This window comes from Otolemur garnettii, unplaced genomic scaffold (assembly GCF_000181295.1).
Source record: "Otolemur garnettii isolate 467f Iridium unplaced genomic scaffold, OtoGar3 scaffold00127, whole genome shotgun sequence".
NCBI lineage: Eukaryota > Metazoa > Chordata > Mammalia > Primates > Galagidae > Otolemur > Otolemur garnettii.
In genome coordinates this window covers 1,599,529-1,618,659 of record NW_003852522.1, presented here as the reverse complement: position 1 = coordinate 1,618,659, position 19,131 = coordinate 1,599,529, and the positions used below count along the sequence as shown (strand labels likewise).

The 19,131-nt window shown below is 48.6% G+C and overlaps 2 protein-coding genes across 2 annotated transcripts; one reads left to right on the top strand and one right to left on the bottom strand.

Moving 5' to 3' along the window:
* Positions 1-582: 582 nt before the first annotated feature.
* RAD23A (RAD23 homolog A, nucleotide excision repair protein) lies at positions 583-7,090 on the top strand. The gene is made up of 9 exons (XM_003797914.3): positions 583-800; positions 2,737-2,898; positions 3,067-3,248; positions 3,387-3,442; positions 3,576-3,703; positions 3,956-4,034; positions 4,163-4,293; positions 6,133-6,297; positions 6,385-7,090. The coding sequence occupies exons 1-9, from the start codon at positions 729-731 to the stop codon at positions 6,496-6,498; spliced, it is 1,089 nt and encodes a 362-aa protein (XP_003797962.1). The 5' UTR covers positions 583-728; the 3' UTR covers positions 6,499-7,090.
* A 583-nt stretch (positions 7,091-7,673) lies between these two features.
* Positions 7,674-9,594, bottom strand: GADD45GIP1 (GADD45G interacting protein 1). The gene is made up of 2 exons (XM_003797915.2): positions 9,231-9,594; positions 7,674-8,038 (listed from the first exon to the last, which is right to left on the bottom strand). The coding sequence occupies exons 1-2, from the start codon at positions 9,578-9,580 to the stop codon at positions 7,720-7,722; spliced, it is 669 nt and encodes a 222-aa protein (XP_003797963.1). The 5' UTR covers positions 9,581-9,594; the 3' UTR covers positions 7,674-7,719.
* Between the last annotated feature and the right edge of the window lie 9,537 nt (positions 9,595-19,131).

Here is a 19,131-nt window from a genome sequence, read left to right as displayed (position 1 = left end):
GGGGAATGGTTGGCTCGGCGCCTGTGGCTCAAGCGGCTAAGGTGCCAGCCACATACACCTGAGCTAGCAGGTTCAAATCCAGCCTGGGCATGCCAAACAATGATGGCTGCAACCAAAAAATAGCCGGGCGTTGTGGCGGGCACCTGTAGTCCCAGGTACTTGAGAGGCGGAGCCAGGAGAATCGCTTTAAGCCCAGGTGTTGGAGGTTGCTGTGAGCTGTGATGCCATAGCACCCTACCCACACTACCCAGAGCGACAGCTTGAGGCTCTGTCTCAAAAAATAAAAAAGGCAAAGGGAATGGAGAAATACTTTTACTGAAGAAACACAAATGACTATAACAAGTGTTGGTACATGAAACATTTCATTCAAAGTCAAGAAAGAATTGTTTCGGCGTGGAAGTGGGGACACAGGAACCAGTTTCAGGCCACATGACGTCACAGCTAGCGGACCCGGCGTCACTCAGGAAGCCGGGTGATAGCAGTGCGAGAAGAGCAAGCAGTCCCTGCAAAGCATAGTTTGGTCTGCGCATGCCTGGCCAAATAAGGCGCTCGTGCGCATGCTCTTAAAGGCCAAGAGGGCTCGCGCAGGTCACGTGAGCTGTCTAAGCGTGCGCATCGCCTGCCCCGGAAGCGGTCGGAGCGCTGCGCGGCTGGGCGCTAAGATGGCGGCGGCGTGAGTTGCATGTTGTGTGAGGATCTTGGGGCAGCCGCGTCGCTCGGGCCCCACCATGGCCGTCACCATCACGCTCAAAACGCTGCAGCAGCAGACCTTCAAGATCCGCATGGAGCCTGACGAGACGGTGCGGGCCGGGCCGGAGCCCGGGGGCGGGAGCGACGGGTGCTGGGGATAGGGTGGGGGCGGGTAGGCTGAGATCCCAACGGGAGGGGTGGGGAGGAGCGTGGGGGGCCCAGCCCTGCCCGCCCCCCCACACACTTAGCGGACTTTCTTGGACCCTCCATAGTCCCTGGCCCAGCCCTTGGGCGGCCTGAGTGGTGCTCTTGGGCTGGTCTCCGGGCGAGGCCCCACCCCCCGGGGCGCCTGCCAGGCCCCGGTTCCGATGTCAGCGCTCTCGCGGGGCGCGGGAGCCACAGGTTCAGATTCCTCGCCAGGCCAGCCTTCCGGGACTGGGGCTCCGCGTCCCACCTTTGCAGGCGTCTCCTCCGGCCCTTGGTGGGCGAATCTGGGAGTAATGTCCAGGAGATGCTGTGTGTTGACAGCGGCGATGATAGTGATAATAAACGGTCTCAGTCTTAATAGTTTTGGTGGTCTGTGTTTGTTGGCCGTTTATTCTTTATCAGTCACTGAACGTGTTAGCGTTTTGCTAATGTGCAGAATGGACTTGTCATTTGGGGACTCTTGACTCTTCGCGTTTTACAGATGTCGAAACCTAGGGGTTAAGGAACTTTGCCACGATCACATAAAGCCTGGAAAGACAGCAGGGATTCAAATTCAGTTCTGCCTCATGTGAGAACCCACAGTCAAAACATTGTGCTGCTTTTTTTAGCTGAGAGGAGAATTAGGACTTAATCCAAAACGTGTTGAATATCTAATTGTATTATTCGGCGCTGTTTGCACACCTACTCCACGAGACATTGAAGTCCACTTTTTTTTCTTTTTTGAGTCAGGATGTTCCTCTTACTCAGACTGGAGTGCAGTATCTTGATCATAGTTCACTCTAACTTCAAATTCTCACAGTGGCTCATGCTTGTAATCCCAGCACTTCTGGAGTCCCAAACGGGGTGATCATTTGAGGTCAGAAATTCATGACCAGCCTGAGCAAGAGTGAGACCCCATCTTTAGAAAAAAATTAATAGAAAAAATTAGCCCAGTGTGGTGGTGCTCACCTATAGTCCCAGCTACTTGGGAGGCTGAAGCAGGAGGATCACTGGAGTGAGCTATGATGACACCACTGCATTCTACTCCAAGGTGACAGACTGAGACTTTATCTCAAAAAAAAAAAAAAAAAATTCTTGGGCTCAACCAATTCCAAGTCCTGGGACTACAAGTGCACACCACCAGGTAATTTTTCCTCTTTTTCATAGAGATGAGATGTGGCCATATAGTCCAGTGTGGTCTCAAACTCCTGGGTTCAATGAATCCTCCTGCCTTGGCCTCTCATAGTGTTGGGATTACAGGCATGAGCCACCCTGCCTATCTAGTTTGAAGTGCACTTTTTGTAGAAAAGGAAACATTTTTTGGTCAGCCCAACTGTTTGACTTTGGGCAAGTTACTTAATCTTTCTGTACCTCGGTTTTCTCAAATACAAAATAGGACCAATGATACCAAGTTATTATGAAGCTTAAAATCACAATATGTATCCATTTACAGTAGCAGTCAACATAGAGGATATTGATCATTGTCACTGTCCAAGGTGACCAATGTCGAATGGTCACCCCTCTACCCTTCATTTTGTTTTGTTTCTCATCATACTTTACATAAAATACTATGTGCATTTCTTCTCACGTTAGCATTCTTTCCCTGAGAGCAGGGATTTGTATTTTGTTCCCTGCCGTGGTCTCTGTCTTAAATAGCCTTGGTACCTTTAACAACACCTGGCATATAACAGATATTCAGAAAACACTTCAGTGAATGGCACAATGGCTGGACAAATTCAAATCTAGCACGTTTGACTAAAAAGCTTCGCCTCATACCTTTAGAGCTTACAGCCTCCCACCCCTCAAACTAGAAGGGAAGAGAGAATTTTGAGTTTGCGATGATGTTTGTACTCCTTTCAGGTGAAGGTGCTAAAGGAGAAGATAGAAGCTGAGAAGGGTCGTGATGCTTTCCCTGTGGCTGGACAGAAACTCATCTATGCCGGCAAGATCCTTAGTGATGATGTCCCCATTAGGGACTATCGCATAGATGAGAAGAACTTTGTGGTCGTCATGGTGACCAAGGTGGGTGACATGTACTGATTGGGAGGGTAGGTGGATCAACTAGAGAGCCAGCAAAGAGACTGTGTGTGCAGGAGAGATTAGCCACGAATAAGGCAGGGCCACAACAAGGCAGGATGTTGGGGTATGATAGGGTTACTAACTCCAGCTTCCTTTTTCTTGCTGTCATAGGCCAAAGCTGGTCAGGGTACCTCAGCTCCCCTAGAGGCTTCACCTACTGCTGCCTCAGAGACCTCTACCACCTTCCTGCCTGCCCCTGCCTCAGGCATGTCCCATCCCCCACCTGCTGCCAGAGAGGACAAGAGCCCATCAGAGGAATCGGTCCCTACGACGTCTCCAGAGTCTGTATCAGGGTAAGGCAAGGGCAGCAGTCTCAGTTTGGGCCCTTTCCTCCCAGCACATTCCAGCACCCACATATGTGGTCCCACACACCTGGAGGGAGGGCAAGCCGTCAGAAGCCAGGGTCCGATTTCTCTCTCTTGAATTTGCAGCTCTGTTCCTTCTTCAGGTAGCAGCGGGCGAGAGGAAGACGCGGCCTCCACACTAGGTGGGTGGGTGGTCCCCAGGGCAGAGGCAACTGGGTACTCCAGCCATCAGCTGGACCTTATCTGTGTGTGGGAGGGCCTGGGAGCTGCACTTTCTTCTTCCTGGTGATAGATGTTTTGCTGCTCCCTCCACAGTGACTGGCTCTGAGTATGAGACGATGTTGACGGAGATCATGTCCATGGGCTATGAGCGGGAGCAGGTCGTGGCCGCCCTGAGAGCCAGCTACAACAACCCCCACCGAGCCGTGGAGTACCTACTCACGGTGAGGTGGGGCTGCTGCCTCTTGGGGAGGCCTTGAGGGGAGTACACAAGCATCACCAGAGCACTCAGGGAGACAAAACCTGCTCTAAAGAGTCTCTGGGTAGTGAGTGGTTCTAGCCACTAGATTCTCACAGGAGGCTGTGGTGGGTGGGCCTGTGAAGGGCAGGGCCAAGGCCTCACCTGTTTCCTGTCAGGACATGGAGGGAGGTGGTGGGAGGTCTATGCATTAGAACTAAATAAGGACCCCTGACAGGGAATTCCTGGAAGCCCCGAGCCAGAACACAGTTCTGTCCAGGAGAGCCAGGTGTCTGAGCAGCCAGCTACAGAAGCAGGTGAGAGGGTGGGAGGTATGCATGTGCACATGGGGTATCCATTCTCAAGGCACCTGATCTCCCCCACCCCCAAATGCTCCTGGGAGCCTAGCATGGTGTCTGACTACACCCCTTCCTGCTGCTTGAAGGAGAGAACCCCCTGGAGTTCTTGCGTGACCAGCCCCAATTCCAGAACATGCGGCAGGTGATCCAGCAGAATCCAGCACTGCTGCCTGCTCTGCTCCAGCAGCTGGGGCAGGAGAATCCTCAGCTTTTGCAGGTACAGCCCCAAGGGCAGAGGGAGCACCATTTCCCCTTCCCCACGAGAACCACAGCCTGTAGTGTATAGAGGTTGTCCTGTGCTAGGACAGGCTCCCACCACCTATGCTTCCTGTAACCTGTGAGGTATGGGTACTATTGATAGCCCTCCCTACAGAATACACCAGAGGCTTAGAGCAGCCTTTCATGCCTAGAGTGGTATAACTGGCCTGTGTCTGCATCCGCCTGCTGAGTTCTGGGTTGGGGTTTTGACTCTGGTTCTATCTCAAGATGGTACCATGTAAATGTCTGTAAGGTTATGTGGAAGCACCCAGGACAACTGTGCCCCAATTGACTCTAGGGTCATTGTGTTTAAGTGAGGTTCCATCCTGCCCTTGAAGGTTCACAGGCAAGGGGACAGTGGCCTCCTGGGCACACAGAAGTGTAGCAGATTCCTCCAGGTCCTCTGTGAAGTACCCACCTTTCTTGGCTCAGGACCCACTGTCTGTTGCATCTCTCCTTGATTCTCAGTCCCTTGTGCTATCTCCTGCTTACCCCTATTTATCTACACTCAGTAATCCTCCTTGGGGCCTTTAGTTATGTGGTGATTCTTGAATCTGTATAAGCAACCAGGCCTTTGTGAACAGCATGCTCATCTATGGCTGACTTGGTGTCTCTGTGAAAGTGCTTTCTAGGCTAGACATGGGACCAGGTGGTTGAGAAAGCATTTTCTTCCTTGATATAGACCAGGGATCCTCAAACTTTTTAAACAGAGGGCCAGTTCACTGTCCCTCAGTCTGTTGGAGGGCTGGACTGCGGGCCCTGGGATGAGTAGGCTACTAAGCAGGACAGGTAGCAGCAGCAGCGGGCCGGATAAATGTCCTCAGTTTGAGGACGCCTGATGGTAGACAAAAGTAGAGTTGTATTAGAACCTCCGGATAGGTCTTTAGACACCTAGATCAATTAACCTTCCTAAAAGATACACAGTTTGGGTTGGGCGTGATAGCTGTAATCCTAGCACTCTGGGAGGCTGAGGTGGGTGGATTACCTGAGCTCAGGAGTTTAAGAGTGAGACCCTGTTTCTACTAAAAAAAAAAAAAATGACCAGGTGTTGTGGCAGGTACCTATAGTCCCAGTCTCTTGGGAGGCTGAGATAGGATAGCTTGAGCCCAAGAGTTTGAGATTGCTGTGAGGATACCAGGGCACTGTACCTAGGGCCCCAGGGCAACAGAAAGACTCTGTCTCCAAAAAAAAAAAGAGGCTGGGTGCCTGTACCTCAGTGGTTAGAGCACCAGCCCTGTTCACCAGGGGTGGCAGGTTCGAACCCAGCCCAGGTCTGCTTAACAACAACAGAATTACACAGATCCTGTCTTTTCCCCTGCTAACAGTCCCCAACTGTGGCTTCCCATTACATTAGAGCAAGTGGGTCTGCCTCTTCTGTCTTCCTCTTTGGTGTCATCTTCTGTCTCTTCCCCTTCTGTCTCTTTCCCTTTCTTATTTTACTCAGTTCTTGCCACATGGATCTTCTATTTGGAGGATTTGCTAAATCCCACACCACCACCAACCTTTGTGTTTGCAGTTTATGCTACCTGGAGAAAATCCTCCCCTTACTATCTCACAGACTGCAGGCCTGCCCCCTGGTGCTGTCTTTCTGGCCCAAGTTCTACAGTTGTCTAGCCCATTTATTTGCTCACTTCTAGCCCATTAGCTCTATCAGGGTGGGGCTTGTGTCCACTGCTGTTGTCTCTGTGTTTAGCTGGAATAGGCATCTATAAATATTTGCTGACCGAATGAAAAAGCAAGGGCTGCGACGGGGACCTGGGGAAAAGGGTTGCCATCCCTTCCCTTCTCCCTACCACAGCAAATTAGTCGGCACCAGGAGCAGTTCATCCAGATGCTGAACGAGCCCCCTGGGGAGCTGGCAGACATCTCAGATGTGGAGGGTGAGGTGGGTGCCATAGGCGAGGAGGCCCCACAGATGAACTACATCCAAGTCACACCACAGGAGAAAGAAGCTATAGAGAGGGTAAGAGGCCTGGCCAAGGGGTGACTCTGTGGGTGGGCAGGACACCTCCCATCCCACCTGCTCATACCTACCTGTGTCTTCTCACAGTTGAAGGCCCTGGGCTTTCCGGAGAGTCTGGTGATCCAAGCCTACTTCGCGTGTGAAAAAAATGAGAACTTGGCTGCCAACTTCCTCCTGAGTCAGAACTTTGATGATGAGTGATGCCAGGTGGCCAGGCTACCCAGTGACCCCCACCTCACCCCCACTCCATGAAAGTTTTATAAAAGAAATATATATATATATACATATATATATTCATGTTTATTTAAGAAGTGGAAAAAATATCAAAAACCTTAAAAAAAACAAAAACAAAAAAACAGCTTCCTGCCCTCCTGGAGTGGCCTTCATTCCCATCTTGGTCTGAGAAGACCCAGGCCAGACAGCTGTCCCCGTCCTCCCTAGCCCAGCCTACTCAAAGGAGCTGGCAAGACTAGGAGGTGACAGATGGGCCCCTCTTGGCCTCTGTCCCAGCTCCCTGCAGCCAGATGGAGAGGCGGCTGTTTGCTTCCCCATACCCTGAGGATCCCCTGCCCCTCCCTCTTCCAGAATGAGGGGAAGCTGGCACCCTAAACTTTGATCCTCCATTGGAGTGGCCCAAATCTTTCCATCTGGGACAAGCCCTGAAAGGCCCAAAGCCCCTTCCCCAGTCTGGCCTTGGCTTCTAGCCTGGAGGAGTAATACCAAGGCTACCCCCACCTAAGAACAGAACCGTCTCTGATAAAGGTTTTGAAGTGAATAAAGTTTTTAAAACCAGCCCTCTGGTCTGCGCCTGCTGGGGTACCTAATGCCAGTTTGGTTCTGGGGGCTAGTTGGGCACAGACAATGTGGGAAAGCTGACAAGAGAGTAGTCTGTTAGCTCCTGCAGATTGGGGCTCCCAGTGTTCCCCTATCCCCTCCCCACACTGAAGCTGTCACATTGCCAGGCAGTGTGCCCCAGCCCCAGCTCAGCCTTGCAGGGCTGCTTCTCCCCACCTCCACCATCCTTACCATGGTCTGTTTGGGCTGTACATCCCCCGTGGTAATTGGCTAATTACTGGAGATTAATGTTGGTAAACAGAAGCCTTCTTCTTTTCTACCATCTGCTCCTTCATTATTCGCCCATCTATCCCCGTTTTTTTCCCTATATAGCCCAGTCTGTGGGCATGGCCTAGAGCAACGGTTCTCCACCTGTGGGTTGCAACCCACAGGAACTGTATTAAAGGGTCACAACATTAGGAAGGTTAAGAACAAAATGGCCTAGAATCTCGAGTGAGCAGAGCTGGACTGGATTTGGGATTCTCCAGGCCCAGGGGTAGGAAGCGGGGCTTAGAGGTGCACCTTGAGAGAGGATACAGAACTCTTCAGGAGACTCAGGTAGCAAGCTTTATTGGCAAAGGTCAAAGCTCAGGAGCTGGGTGCCCCAGAGGTTGCTGGGTCCTGGGCCACAGCAGCAGCCATTGCAGCAGCTCTTGCCTCCTTCTTTAGTCTTTGCTTTTCCTCTTTGAGGCGCTTGCGCTGCTGCTTCTCTAGGTCCTGTAGCAGCTCTTGGAAGCGGGCACTCCTTGGGTCCACATGGTAGCCCAGGCGCTCCTGGGCCTCAGCTTGGAGCCGGGCCCTTCTCTCCTTGTCTGCCTGTGCCTTCTCCCAGCGCTCCTGCTGCTGCCGCCGCCAGTTCTCAATCATCTGTGGCATCTTGGCCATGCACTCTGCAATATGCTGCTCTCTGCAGGGGACAGAGGATGGAAAGTGAGGACAGCCACAGCACAAGCAATCCACCCACTTCTCACTGACAGACTTGTGCATAGCCTGCCTCTTTTAACTCCCCCATGGAGATTTAACAAAGGGGCGGAGTAGAATAATCACTGCCATTAACTGCCAGGAAAGGTCCCTGACAAGTAAAGAAACAGGAAAAGATGAAGAGATAAAGTTACTTGAGCATGAACTTGATCACTGGGTGGGTTAACATTTCACTGAGCTGTCAACTGAGCCACCTGAGTGCCACACATCATGCTGTACAACTTACCACCTCACTCCTTTATTCCACAGACATCACTGAGCACCTGTAGCCAGACCCAATTCTAGGCACAGGAGTGAAAGCAAGAAATAGACATTCTTCAATTCTATGAGTTTGTAGGTATCAGTTATAGCCCCATTTTTATAGATTAGAAGTGAAGCTGGAAGAATTAGATCCTATGTCAGGGTCACCCAGCTGGAGAGGGGCAGATGGGAGATCCTGCTCCACCTTTCACTGCCTGAATGACTCCATGTGGTGTTCCACTTCCCCAGGCCTGTTGCCTCATCTCTAAAATGAAGGCACTCCCCTCTTCCTCTTAAGCATGTTGGGAAGACAGGAAGAATCAACAAGGACACACTTCAAGCTTCCCCTCTCCCCTGAGGAGGTGGCATCACCTAGATGACCCTGCTCTTCTATTCTTCCCTCAGAAGTAATCCTTCAGCTCTGCCTCCAAATCCCTGATTTCAGATTCCATCACTTCTCTGCCCTCGCTTCCCACTTCTCCCCAGCCACACTGGCCTCCTGGCTGTTCCTTAAGGCACGTCATACTTCAGGCCCTTTGCACTGGCTGTTTCTTTTACCAGGAATGCTCTCCCTGAGCTCTCCCCAAGTTTATGTCTGGGTTATTCGGGTCTCTGCTAAACATCCCCTCCTCAGACAGGCCTGAGGCCTCCAAACCAAAGATGACCTCAAGCACACACTCTTGACGGTTTTATCTTCCTAGTGATAGTCTCTTGTCCTCTGAAATTATCTTAGCTGTTCCATTCTGGGACCCGTAACGGTTACCGTAACGATTTGCTGATGTATGACTTAAAAGACTATTCAGTTTGTTTTGCGGCCGGTTGAGTACGTACGTCAATCTACCGCAAGCAGATCCCGGTGGCTACCTGCACACACGCACCTGGCTCGAAGCTTCTCCTCCTGGGCTAGCTGCTGCACCCGCAACGACTCCTGCATGGCCGCCAGGCTCGGGTACCACTCACGCTCTTCGGCCTCCAGCTCCCGCAGTTGCTCCTGCGACGGCCACAGAGACTCCGGGGAGACCCCAGAGGCTGTGCCATGACGCCCGAACTGCTTGGCTGCATGGCGCGGCCCTAACTGCCACCGAGGGGTCAACGGGTCCTCTAAGTCTGGCCACCAGGGCCCGGGAGAGCGGCGCGGGGGGGGCGGCGCCCGGTAGCCACGGGAGCCGGGGCCCAGGGTTGCCGCCAGCCCAAGCAGGCTGCGCACCGGTCGCATGAGCGCTGCCATATTGGCTGTGCAGGGTCCTCGCGAGCGGCCCGGGCTGCCCAAAACACTGCCTGAGCGCGAGATGCTACTGGGGCCCGGGCTGGGTGAGGGTTGCCTCTCCTCTGCTGCCTCAGTTCGGGGAGGTGGGGCTAGGAGATAATAAATAGTTTAGATATACTCAAGTATCGCTTTACATTTTACTTAAGCAGTTATTTATTATTATTATTGAGACAGAGTCTTACTTTGTTGCCCCAGGAAGAGTGCTGTGGCGTCACAGCTCACAGCAACCTCAAACTCTTGGGCTCAAGCGATTCTCTTGCCTCAGTCTCCCAAGTAGATAGGACTACAGGCATCCGCCACAACAACCGACTGTTTTCTTTTGTTTAGCAGGCCCGGGCCAGTTCGAACCCACCATCCCTGGTGCATGTGGTCGGCGCCCTCACCATTGAGCTTTGGGAGCCAAGCCCTGGCTAATTTTTAGGGGGGGGGGGTGTGTGTCTCATTTTTGCACAGGCTAGTCTTGAACTCCTGAGCTCAAACAGTCCACCCGCCTTTGCCTCCCAAGTACTGGGATTACAGGCGTGAGCCACTGCACCCGGCCTTAAAGACATAATTTTTTCTTTCTTTCTTTCTTTTTTTTTTTTTTTTTTGCAGTTTTTGGCCGGGGCTGAGTTTGAACCCGCCACCTCCGGCATATAGGGCGGGCTCCCTGCTTACTTGAGCCACAGGCGCCGCCCAGAGGCAAAAAGGATCACTGGAGAGACTATGTGTTTGAGACTAGCCTGGACAAAATAGCAAGCACCTAATCACCCCACGGCCCCCCAAATCGCTACAAAAATTTTAAAATTGGCAGGGTGTCGGGGTGGGCACCTGCAACTCCAGCCACTCAGGAGGTGGGGGCAAGAGGATTGCTTGAGACAGAGCAAGTCTCTGTCTCTACATAAATAAAATAGCATTTACGTTTTTAAAACTTTAAATGTTTTGGGCAGCACCTGCGGCTCAGTGAGTAGGGCGCCAGCCCCTTATACCGAGGTTGGTGGGTTCAAACCCGACCCCAGCCAAACTGCAACAACAAAAAAAATAGACGGGTGTTATGGTGGGCGCCTGTAGTCCCAGCTACTCAGGAGGCTGAGGCAAGAGAATCACCTAAGCCCAAGAGCTGGAGGTTGCTGTGAGCTGTGATAACACGGCAATCTAGGGTGACAAAGTGAGACTGTCTCTAAAAAATAATAATAAAATAAAAACATAAAAATAAAACTTTAAATGTTTTAATTTTTATTCTAAAACTGGGCGTGATGGCTCACACCTGTAATCCTAGCACTCTGCCTGAGCAAGAGCAGAGTTTTCCTCTCTAAAAATAGCCGGGCCTTGTGGATGGTGCCTGTTATCCCAACTACTTGGGAGACTGAGGCAAAAGAATTGCTTCAGCCCAGACTTTGAGGTTGCTGTGAGCTGTGACATCACAGTACTCTACCAAGGGCTACCAAGTTAGACTCTGTCTGCAAAAATAAATAAATAAATTTTATTTTAAACAACATAAATATTTATTTAAAACAAATATTTCAATTTTAAGTTTTATTTACATACTACTTTATATTTTATTCATTTATTTTTATTATTTGTTTATTTAGTTTTTGCAGTTTTGGCCAGGACCGGGTTTGAATCCACTACTTCTGGCATATGGGGCTGGTGCCCTAGTCCTTGAACCACAGACACTGCCCTATTTCTGTTTTTTTGAGACAATGTCTCACTTTGTCGCCCTTAGTAGAGTGTTGCGGCATCATAGCTCACAGCAACCTCAAACTCTTGGGCGTAAGCAATTCTCTTGCCTCAGCCTCCGGAGAAGCCAGAACTACAGGCGTGTGCCACAATGCCTGGCTATATATGTATGTGTGTGTGTATATATATACACACACACATATATATATATTTTTTCTTTTTTTTTTTTAATCGAGACAGTGTCTATGTCGCCCTCCCGTGGCGGCGCAGCTCACAGCAACCTCAAACTTCCGGGCTCAAACGATTCTCTTGCCTCAGCTTCGCAAGTATCTGGGATTACAGGCACTCATCACAACACCTAGCTCTTTATTTTAGCAAACCAGGGCTGGGTTCGAACCCAACAGGCTCAGGCTGGTTTTGAACCCACCGGCCCTGGTGCTTGTGGCCAGTGTCCTACCCACTGAGCTACGGGTGCCGTTCCCAGCTATTTTTTTGAGACGGGGGTGGGGGAGTGGGTCTCCCTCTGCCTCAGGCTGGTCTCGAACCGGTGAGCTCAGTCAATCTGCCTATTTGGCCTCCCAAGTGCTGGGATTACAGGCATTAGCTGCCGCGCCTGGCGTTATGATAGATAGATAGATTTTTTTTTTTTTTTTGAGACAGAGTTTCCTTTGTCACCCTCGGAAGAGTGCCATCACAGCTCACAGCAACTTAAAACTCTTGGGCTTAAGCGATTCTCTTGCCTCAGCCTCTCAGGTAGCTGGGATGACGGTCGCCCACCACAACGCCTGGTTTTTTTTTTTTTTTTTTTTGTGGAGACAATCGTCACTCCCTCTGTAGAGTGCCGTGGCGTCACACAGCTCACAGCAACCTCCAACTTCTGGGCTTAGGCGATTCTCTTGCCTCAGCCTCCAGAGTAGCTGGGACTACAGGCGCCGCCCAACGCCGGCTATTTTTAAAGATGAGGTCTCGCTCTGGCTCAGGCTGGTCTCAAACCTGTGAGCTCAGGCAATCCACCCACCTCAGCCTCCCAAGTGCTGGGATTACAGGTGTGAGCTACTGTACCCGGCTATTTTATATTTTAATTTAAATATTTAAAACTCATCATAGATGTTGAGTTAGATGTTAGAACATTTGTATTTTATTAATTTTCCTTTTTCCTCGTTTCTTTTTTTTTTTTTTTTTTGAGACAGAGTCTCACTATGTTGCTCTCGGTAGAGTGCGTTAGCATCACAGCTCACAGCAACCTCAAACACCTGGGCTTAAGTGATTCTCTTCCCTCAGCCTGCCCTAGCTGGGACTACAGGTGCCTACCACAACACCCAGCTATTTTTCTTTTTATTTTCCTGTTGTAGTTGTTATTGTTGTTTGGCAAGCCCAGGGCCGGGGTCAAACCCGCCAGCCCCAGTGTATGTGGCCAGTGCCCTAGCCGCTGAGCTATAGGTTGCTTCTTTTTCTTTTTTTGAGATAAGCTCTCCCTCTGTAGCTCAGGCTGGAGTGCAGTGGCATCATCATCGCTCACCGCAACCTCAAACTCTGGGACTCGAGAAATCCTCTTGTTTCAGCCTCTCAAGTTGCTGAGACTCCATGGGTACACCACCATCCTCAGATAATTTTTTTTTTTGAGACCGAGCCTCAAGCTGTCCCCCTGGGTAGAGTGCTGTGACATCACAGCTCACAGCAACCTCCAACTCCTGGGCTCAAGCGATTCTCCTGCCTCCATCTCCCAAGTAGCTGGGACCACAGGCGTCTGCCACAACACCCAGTTATTTTTTGGTTGCTAGGTGTCATTGTTTGGCAGGCCCAGGTTGGATTCGAACCTGCCAACTCAGATGTATGTGGCTGGCACCTTAGCAGCTTGAGCCACAGGCGCCAAGCCTCAGATAATTTTTCTAATTTTGTAGAGACGGTGTCTAGCTGTGTTGATTAGGCTGTTCTGTGAACTCCTGGCTTCAAATAATCCTTCCATCTCAGCCTTCCTGAGTGCTGGGTTTGCAAGTGTGAGCCACCACCCACAGCCTCTAATTATTCTTTAAACTGTATGTGTTGTGTACTTTCTGTAGACTTCATAATGTTCAAAATGAAAATACAAACAATAAAGGAGGATACAGGGTGGTGCCTGTAGCTCAAAGGAGTAGGGCGCTGGCCCCATATGCTGGAGGTGGTGGGTTCAAACCTAGCCCCAGCCAAAAACTGCAAAATAAAATAAAAATAAAGGGGGATACAATGAGTTTTTTTGTTTTTTATTTTTAGAGACAGAGTTTTACTTTGTCACCCTCAGTAGAGTGCTGTATGTAGTGTCACAGCTCACAGCAACCTCCAACTCTTGTGCTCAAGTGATTCTCCTGCTTCAGCCTCCCAAGTAGCTGGGGCTGCAGGCGCCTGCCACAATGCCCAGCTATATTTTGGTTACAGCCGTTGTTGTTTTTGGCAGGCCTGGACTGGATTTGAACCCGCCAGCTCAGGTGTATGTGGCTGGCGTTTTACCTGTTTGAGCCACAGGCACTGAGCCAAGGCGATTCTCTTGCTCAGCCTCTGGAGTATCTGGGACTACAGGCACCCACCACAGCGCCTGGCTATTTTTTTTTTTAATCACTCATTTTATTGACTAGCAAGATGTCTCCCAAGTGTTAAGGAGGAAGAATTATACATGAAACACTTAGGAGTGGCTGGCTGTGCTGGCAGTGCAGCTTTTCTGATGAAATACCAGCTCAAAATCCCTGAAGTTTGAATTTTAGATTAGGGCAATTGATGCCCACTGGAGGGTAAGGTAAATCTAGTAACACATATGTACACATTTATATCCCATTGTGTACACAAATATTTTTAATGCAAAGTATACTAATAACAACTTTAAACTGACTTAACTAATATTGAGTAACAGTGAGGATCGGTCCAAAACAAAAACTATGTTAACTTGATTTAAGCCTGACATAACTGAAGAATCCAGTAGATGAAAAGAGAGGAGGCAGAAAAGTGTTTATTTAAAACTTTGACCATTTACTCTTTATATCCTGGTACCTACATACAAAGTTATAAATCTTTGATTATTTGATCAGGATTCCAGGTCAATCCTTTCTTTCATTTTCTTGGTCACAAGATTGCTGCCCTCAGTAACAAGGATCACATGCTTTCTCATTCGCATCACAGAACAGAACTGAGCCATAGCTCATAATGTGGGGGGGAGGCAAAAGTCCTGTGGTTACTGCTGACTTGTTCAACCCTAAACAATTCTATTTTATTATTTTTTGTGGCCAGGGAATATCATAGGTTACTATTGGATTATCTTAATTGGACTAACTTTGTCAACGAGGAGGTTAATTTCACCCCAACTTCTCAGGTATGTGCTGTACATATGTGAAGAGTGGAATAAATGTTGAGAAGGAAACTACAGTGTCCACTACAATCATTTTCAAAGCTGTCTCTCTCTATATATGTATATACATGTGTGTGTGTATATATATATATACTGTGTTCATATATATATAATGTGTTTGTATATAAAGTGTGTGTATATAGTGTGTTCACACATATATATAGTGTGTGTGTATATATATATACACATACACATAACACTACTATATTATTTTTGCTAGTTGGAGTTAAAAAAAATTAGATCTAAGTAAATGTAATACCATCTGACTCCATTTTTTTTTAATGTTTGTTGACAACTTCCAAGCGCTAGCCCATGCCTCATATCTGGGCAAGCTGATAAGAAAGCCAAGGTGCTCCCTGTTGGAAAATTTAAGATACACAACCTCTGCCCCCTGTTTGGGGTTTTTCACCATAGTTCCATGTCTTTGCCATGAAAAAAAAAGTCCCAAAAGCCTTTCCTCCTTATCTCTCAAGCCATTTGGAAGCCTGCTTGGGAAGTCAGCTATACTCTTCTGAGAAAGCCTCACTTATCTGTGTAATCTTCTTTTTTTTTAAAACTATTTATTTCTTTATTTTTTGTTGTTGCAGTTTGGCCAGGGCTGGGTTTGAACTCACCACCCTTGGTATATGGGGCTGACACCCTACTCACTGAGCCACAGGCACCACCCCTGCGTAATCTTCTTAAACCCTCTTGGTACATATAGGGTATCATAAGTCTTGAAATATGAGCCAAATTTTGGATGAGGGTCCATCTGATTTCATTTTTTTGGGTAACTGCTACAGCATATAAACCCCAATAGTAGTAAATTTAGATTAGTGCAACCTACCTGTAAGGATCTGAATGTTTGTGTTCCCCCCAAATCCATATGTTGAAACCTAATCCGCCAATATGATGGTATCATGGAAGCTGTCGTTAGATACCTCATGATGGGATTAGTGCCCTTTTAAAAGAGGTCCCAGAGAACTGCTTACTTTTTCTATCATGTGAAGACACAGCCACAAGCACCATCTGTAACCCAGAAAGTGGGCCATCGCTAGACATCAAATATGCTGGTACCTTGATCTTGTAATTCCCAACCTCCAGAAGTGTGAGAAATAAACTTCTATTATTTATAAACTACCCAATATTTTATTGTAACAAACTGAACAAATTAAGATACCATGATTTTAGTGTTTCATTACTAGCAATAGAAACCTGGTACACCTTTGGCTATCTCCTCTTTTTGTTGTTCACACACCTTTGAAATCCTCTTTGCCAACTATGTGGCTACCATCTTGGCTCGGGCCTCCATAATTCTTCTTTCTAGTTATTTCGTGTCTTCTAACTGGTTACTCTGTTTCCAGTCTTGGCCATTAGACTGTTTTCCAAAGTGGCTATGCCATTTCACTTTCACATCAGCAATGCAGGATTTCTCCACCTTGCCTTTTCTTCTCTCTCATAGAACGTATGCTTCCATTACTTTTCAGGGCACTTTCTGGTGCATATAGGGCATCATAAATCTTGAAATATGAGCCAATCTTTGGGTGAGGGTCCATCTGATTTCTGTGGCTGACTGCAACAGCATATAAAACACAATGGTAGTAAATAATTCCTACCCTACCTAATAGTTCATACTCTACGCTGCTGCTGAAGTAATTCTCCCTCAGCCTTGCATGATTAATCCAGCAGTTTTCCACTGCCTTAAGGCCAAACTCCTTAGCACAGTTAACAAAACTCTTCATCATTTTGTCCCTTCTACATTTTGCAGTTCTCCTGCCACATTCCCATATGCCATTTTTGTTTCCAATATACCTACCTATAAAATATACTCACTCCCACAGTTCATAAGGCAAGGAAATATATACAAAAAATATATGTTCTTTTGTCTGGAGCACAATCATGTCTCCCTTTAGCATGGCCAATTCCTACTGATTCTTCAAGACTCATTTTGACATTTATTGAATTATGTGCAAAGTACTTCTTGTTTAACCCAGGTTAAGTAGGGTGGTCTTTCTCTACATTTTAGTAATAAACTTGATTTCAGGGCTTGTTGTCATTGTAATATCTAATTTGCTTGTCTGTTTCTCTCTCCAGATTTGATCTTCTTGAGGGAAGGCACCATGTTTCTCATCTCGGAAGGTCACAATGTATTAGGACAATGGGCCTTTCTTTCTCACTAGACCAAATTCCTTTAAAGCAAGATCTTGAGTGTATCTTTTTCACCCTTCAACTGTTATGACTTGGCCTGGTACTGGGTATATGGCATAGCCTCAGTAACAAAGGATGGTGTTATCTGCATGGATTAGGTCTAGGAACAGGGCTTGTCACTCAAGAGGAATGAGAGGTTGCAAGTGTGAAGCCATCAGGCGAGCTCATCTTAGGACCAATCTTAGGAGCTCCAGATGGAACTCTTTTTGATTTGGAGGATGGTATTATCTGCGCGAGTTAGGCCTAGGAACAGGGCCTGTCACTCAAGAGGAATGAGAGGCTGTAATTAACAGGAGGTAGTTGAGGCAGTCGCAGTCAAAGACACCCCTTCCCCCTGCTTTCACAGGGCAACCTGCTTCGCACCACACTGGCCAGGTGGCAGAGGGCAGAAGACCGTCCCACAGCTCTGGCCTCAGGCCACATCCAGCTATTTTTTGTTGCAGTTTGGCTGGGGCCGGTTTCAAACCTGCCACCCTCGCTATATGGGGCCGGTGCCCTACCCACTCAGCCGCAGGCACCTCCCTCAGTGAGATGTCTTTTTTTTTGAGACAGAGCCTCAAGCTATCCCCCTGGGTAGAGTGCCATGGTTTCACTGCTCACAGCAACCTCCAATTCCTGGGCTCAAGCGAGTCTTCTGCCTCTGCCTCCCAAGTAGCTGGGACCACAGGCGCCCACCACAACGCCTGGCTATCTTTTTTTTTTTTTTTTTTTTGTTGCAGCCGGCGTTGTTGGGTAGGCCTGGGCTGGATTTGAACCCACCGCCTTAGGTGTATGTGGCTGGCACCTTAGCCACTTGAGCCACAGGCGCCAAGCCAAGATGTCTTTTTTTTTTTTTTTGAGACGGAGCCTCAAGCTATCCCCCTGGGTAGAGTGCCATGGCATCACGCTCCTCCAACAACCTCACAGCAACCTCCAACTCTTGGGCTCAAGCGAGTCTCCTGCCTCAGCCTCCCAAGTAGCTGGGACTACAGGCGCCCGCCACAGCGCCCGGCCATTTTTTGGTTGCAGCCATCATTGTTGTTTGGCGGGCCCGGGCTGGGGATTCGAACCCGCCACCTTAGGTGTATGTGGCTGGCGCCTTAGCCACTTGAGCCACAGGCGCCAAGCCGAGCCAAGCTGTCTTAATCCCACCTGTCTTCTAACCCTTATTTCCTTTTCTTTTTTCTTTCTTTCTTTTTTTATTTTTATTTTTTTTGAGACAGAGTCTCACTTTGTTGCCCTCAGTAGAGTGCCTAGAGTGCCATGGCATCACAACTCACAGCAACCTCAAATTCTTGGACTTAAGCAATTCTCTTGCCTCAGCCTCACAAGTAGCTGAGACTACAGGCACCCGCCACAACACCCTGCTATTTTTTTTGTTGTTGCAATTGTCATTGTTATTTAGCAGGCCCAGGTGGGGTTCGAACCCACCAGCCCCAGTGTGTGTGGCTGGTGCCCTAGCCCAGTGAGCTATGGACGCCATGCCTGCAATATTTATTTTTAAACAGTTTACCAAAATGGTGTATCCTGCATGGATTAGTTTGCAACTTGTTTACCTCACACAATCTCATGCTTTCCAAATGTTTCTGCATCTATCCTTGTCAATTTATTGTACATATTTCACAGCTGTTTTTTTCACATTGTGAGTCACAGGGCCCATTTTTTATTTGGGAAATCACATATGCATATGTGTATGTATGTATTTCCAGGCTTACCACTGTGGAAATAATTATTCCTAGAAAACAATTTTTTAGGGCTGGGCACAGTGGCTCACGCCTATAATCCCAGCACTCTGGGAGGCTGAGGCAGGCGGGTCCCCTGAGCTCACAAATTTGAGGCCAGCCTTAGCTACAGTGAGACCCCACCTCTAAAAACACCTGAGTATTGTGGTGGGTGCCTATAATCCCAGCTACTCAGATGGCTGAGGCAAGAGAATCACTCGAGCCCAGAAGTCTAAGATTGATGTGAGCTATGATCCCATAGCACTCTACTGGGGATGACAAAGTGAAACTCTGTCAAAAAAAGAAAGAGAGAAAAAAGAAAACTATTTTTTATTTCTGCCAGGTGCGGTGGCTGACACCTGTAATCCCAGCATTCTGGGAGGCCAAGGTGGGTGGATTGCCTGAGCTCACAGGCAAGAGGCTCACAGGTTGCAGACCAGCCTGAACCAGAGCAAGACCTTATCTCTAAAAATAGCTGGGCATTGTGGTACGTGCCTGAATTTCTACCTACTCAGGAGGCTGAGACAACGGAATTAATTGCTTGAGTCCAAGACTGTGAGGTTGCTGTTAGCTGTGACGCCATGGCACTCTAC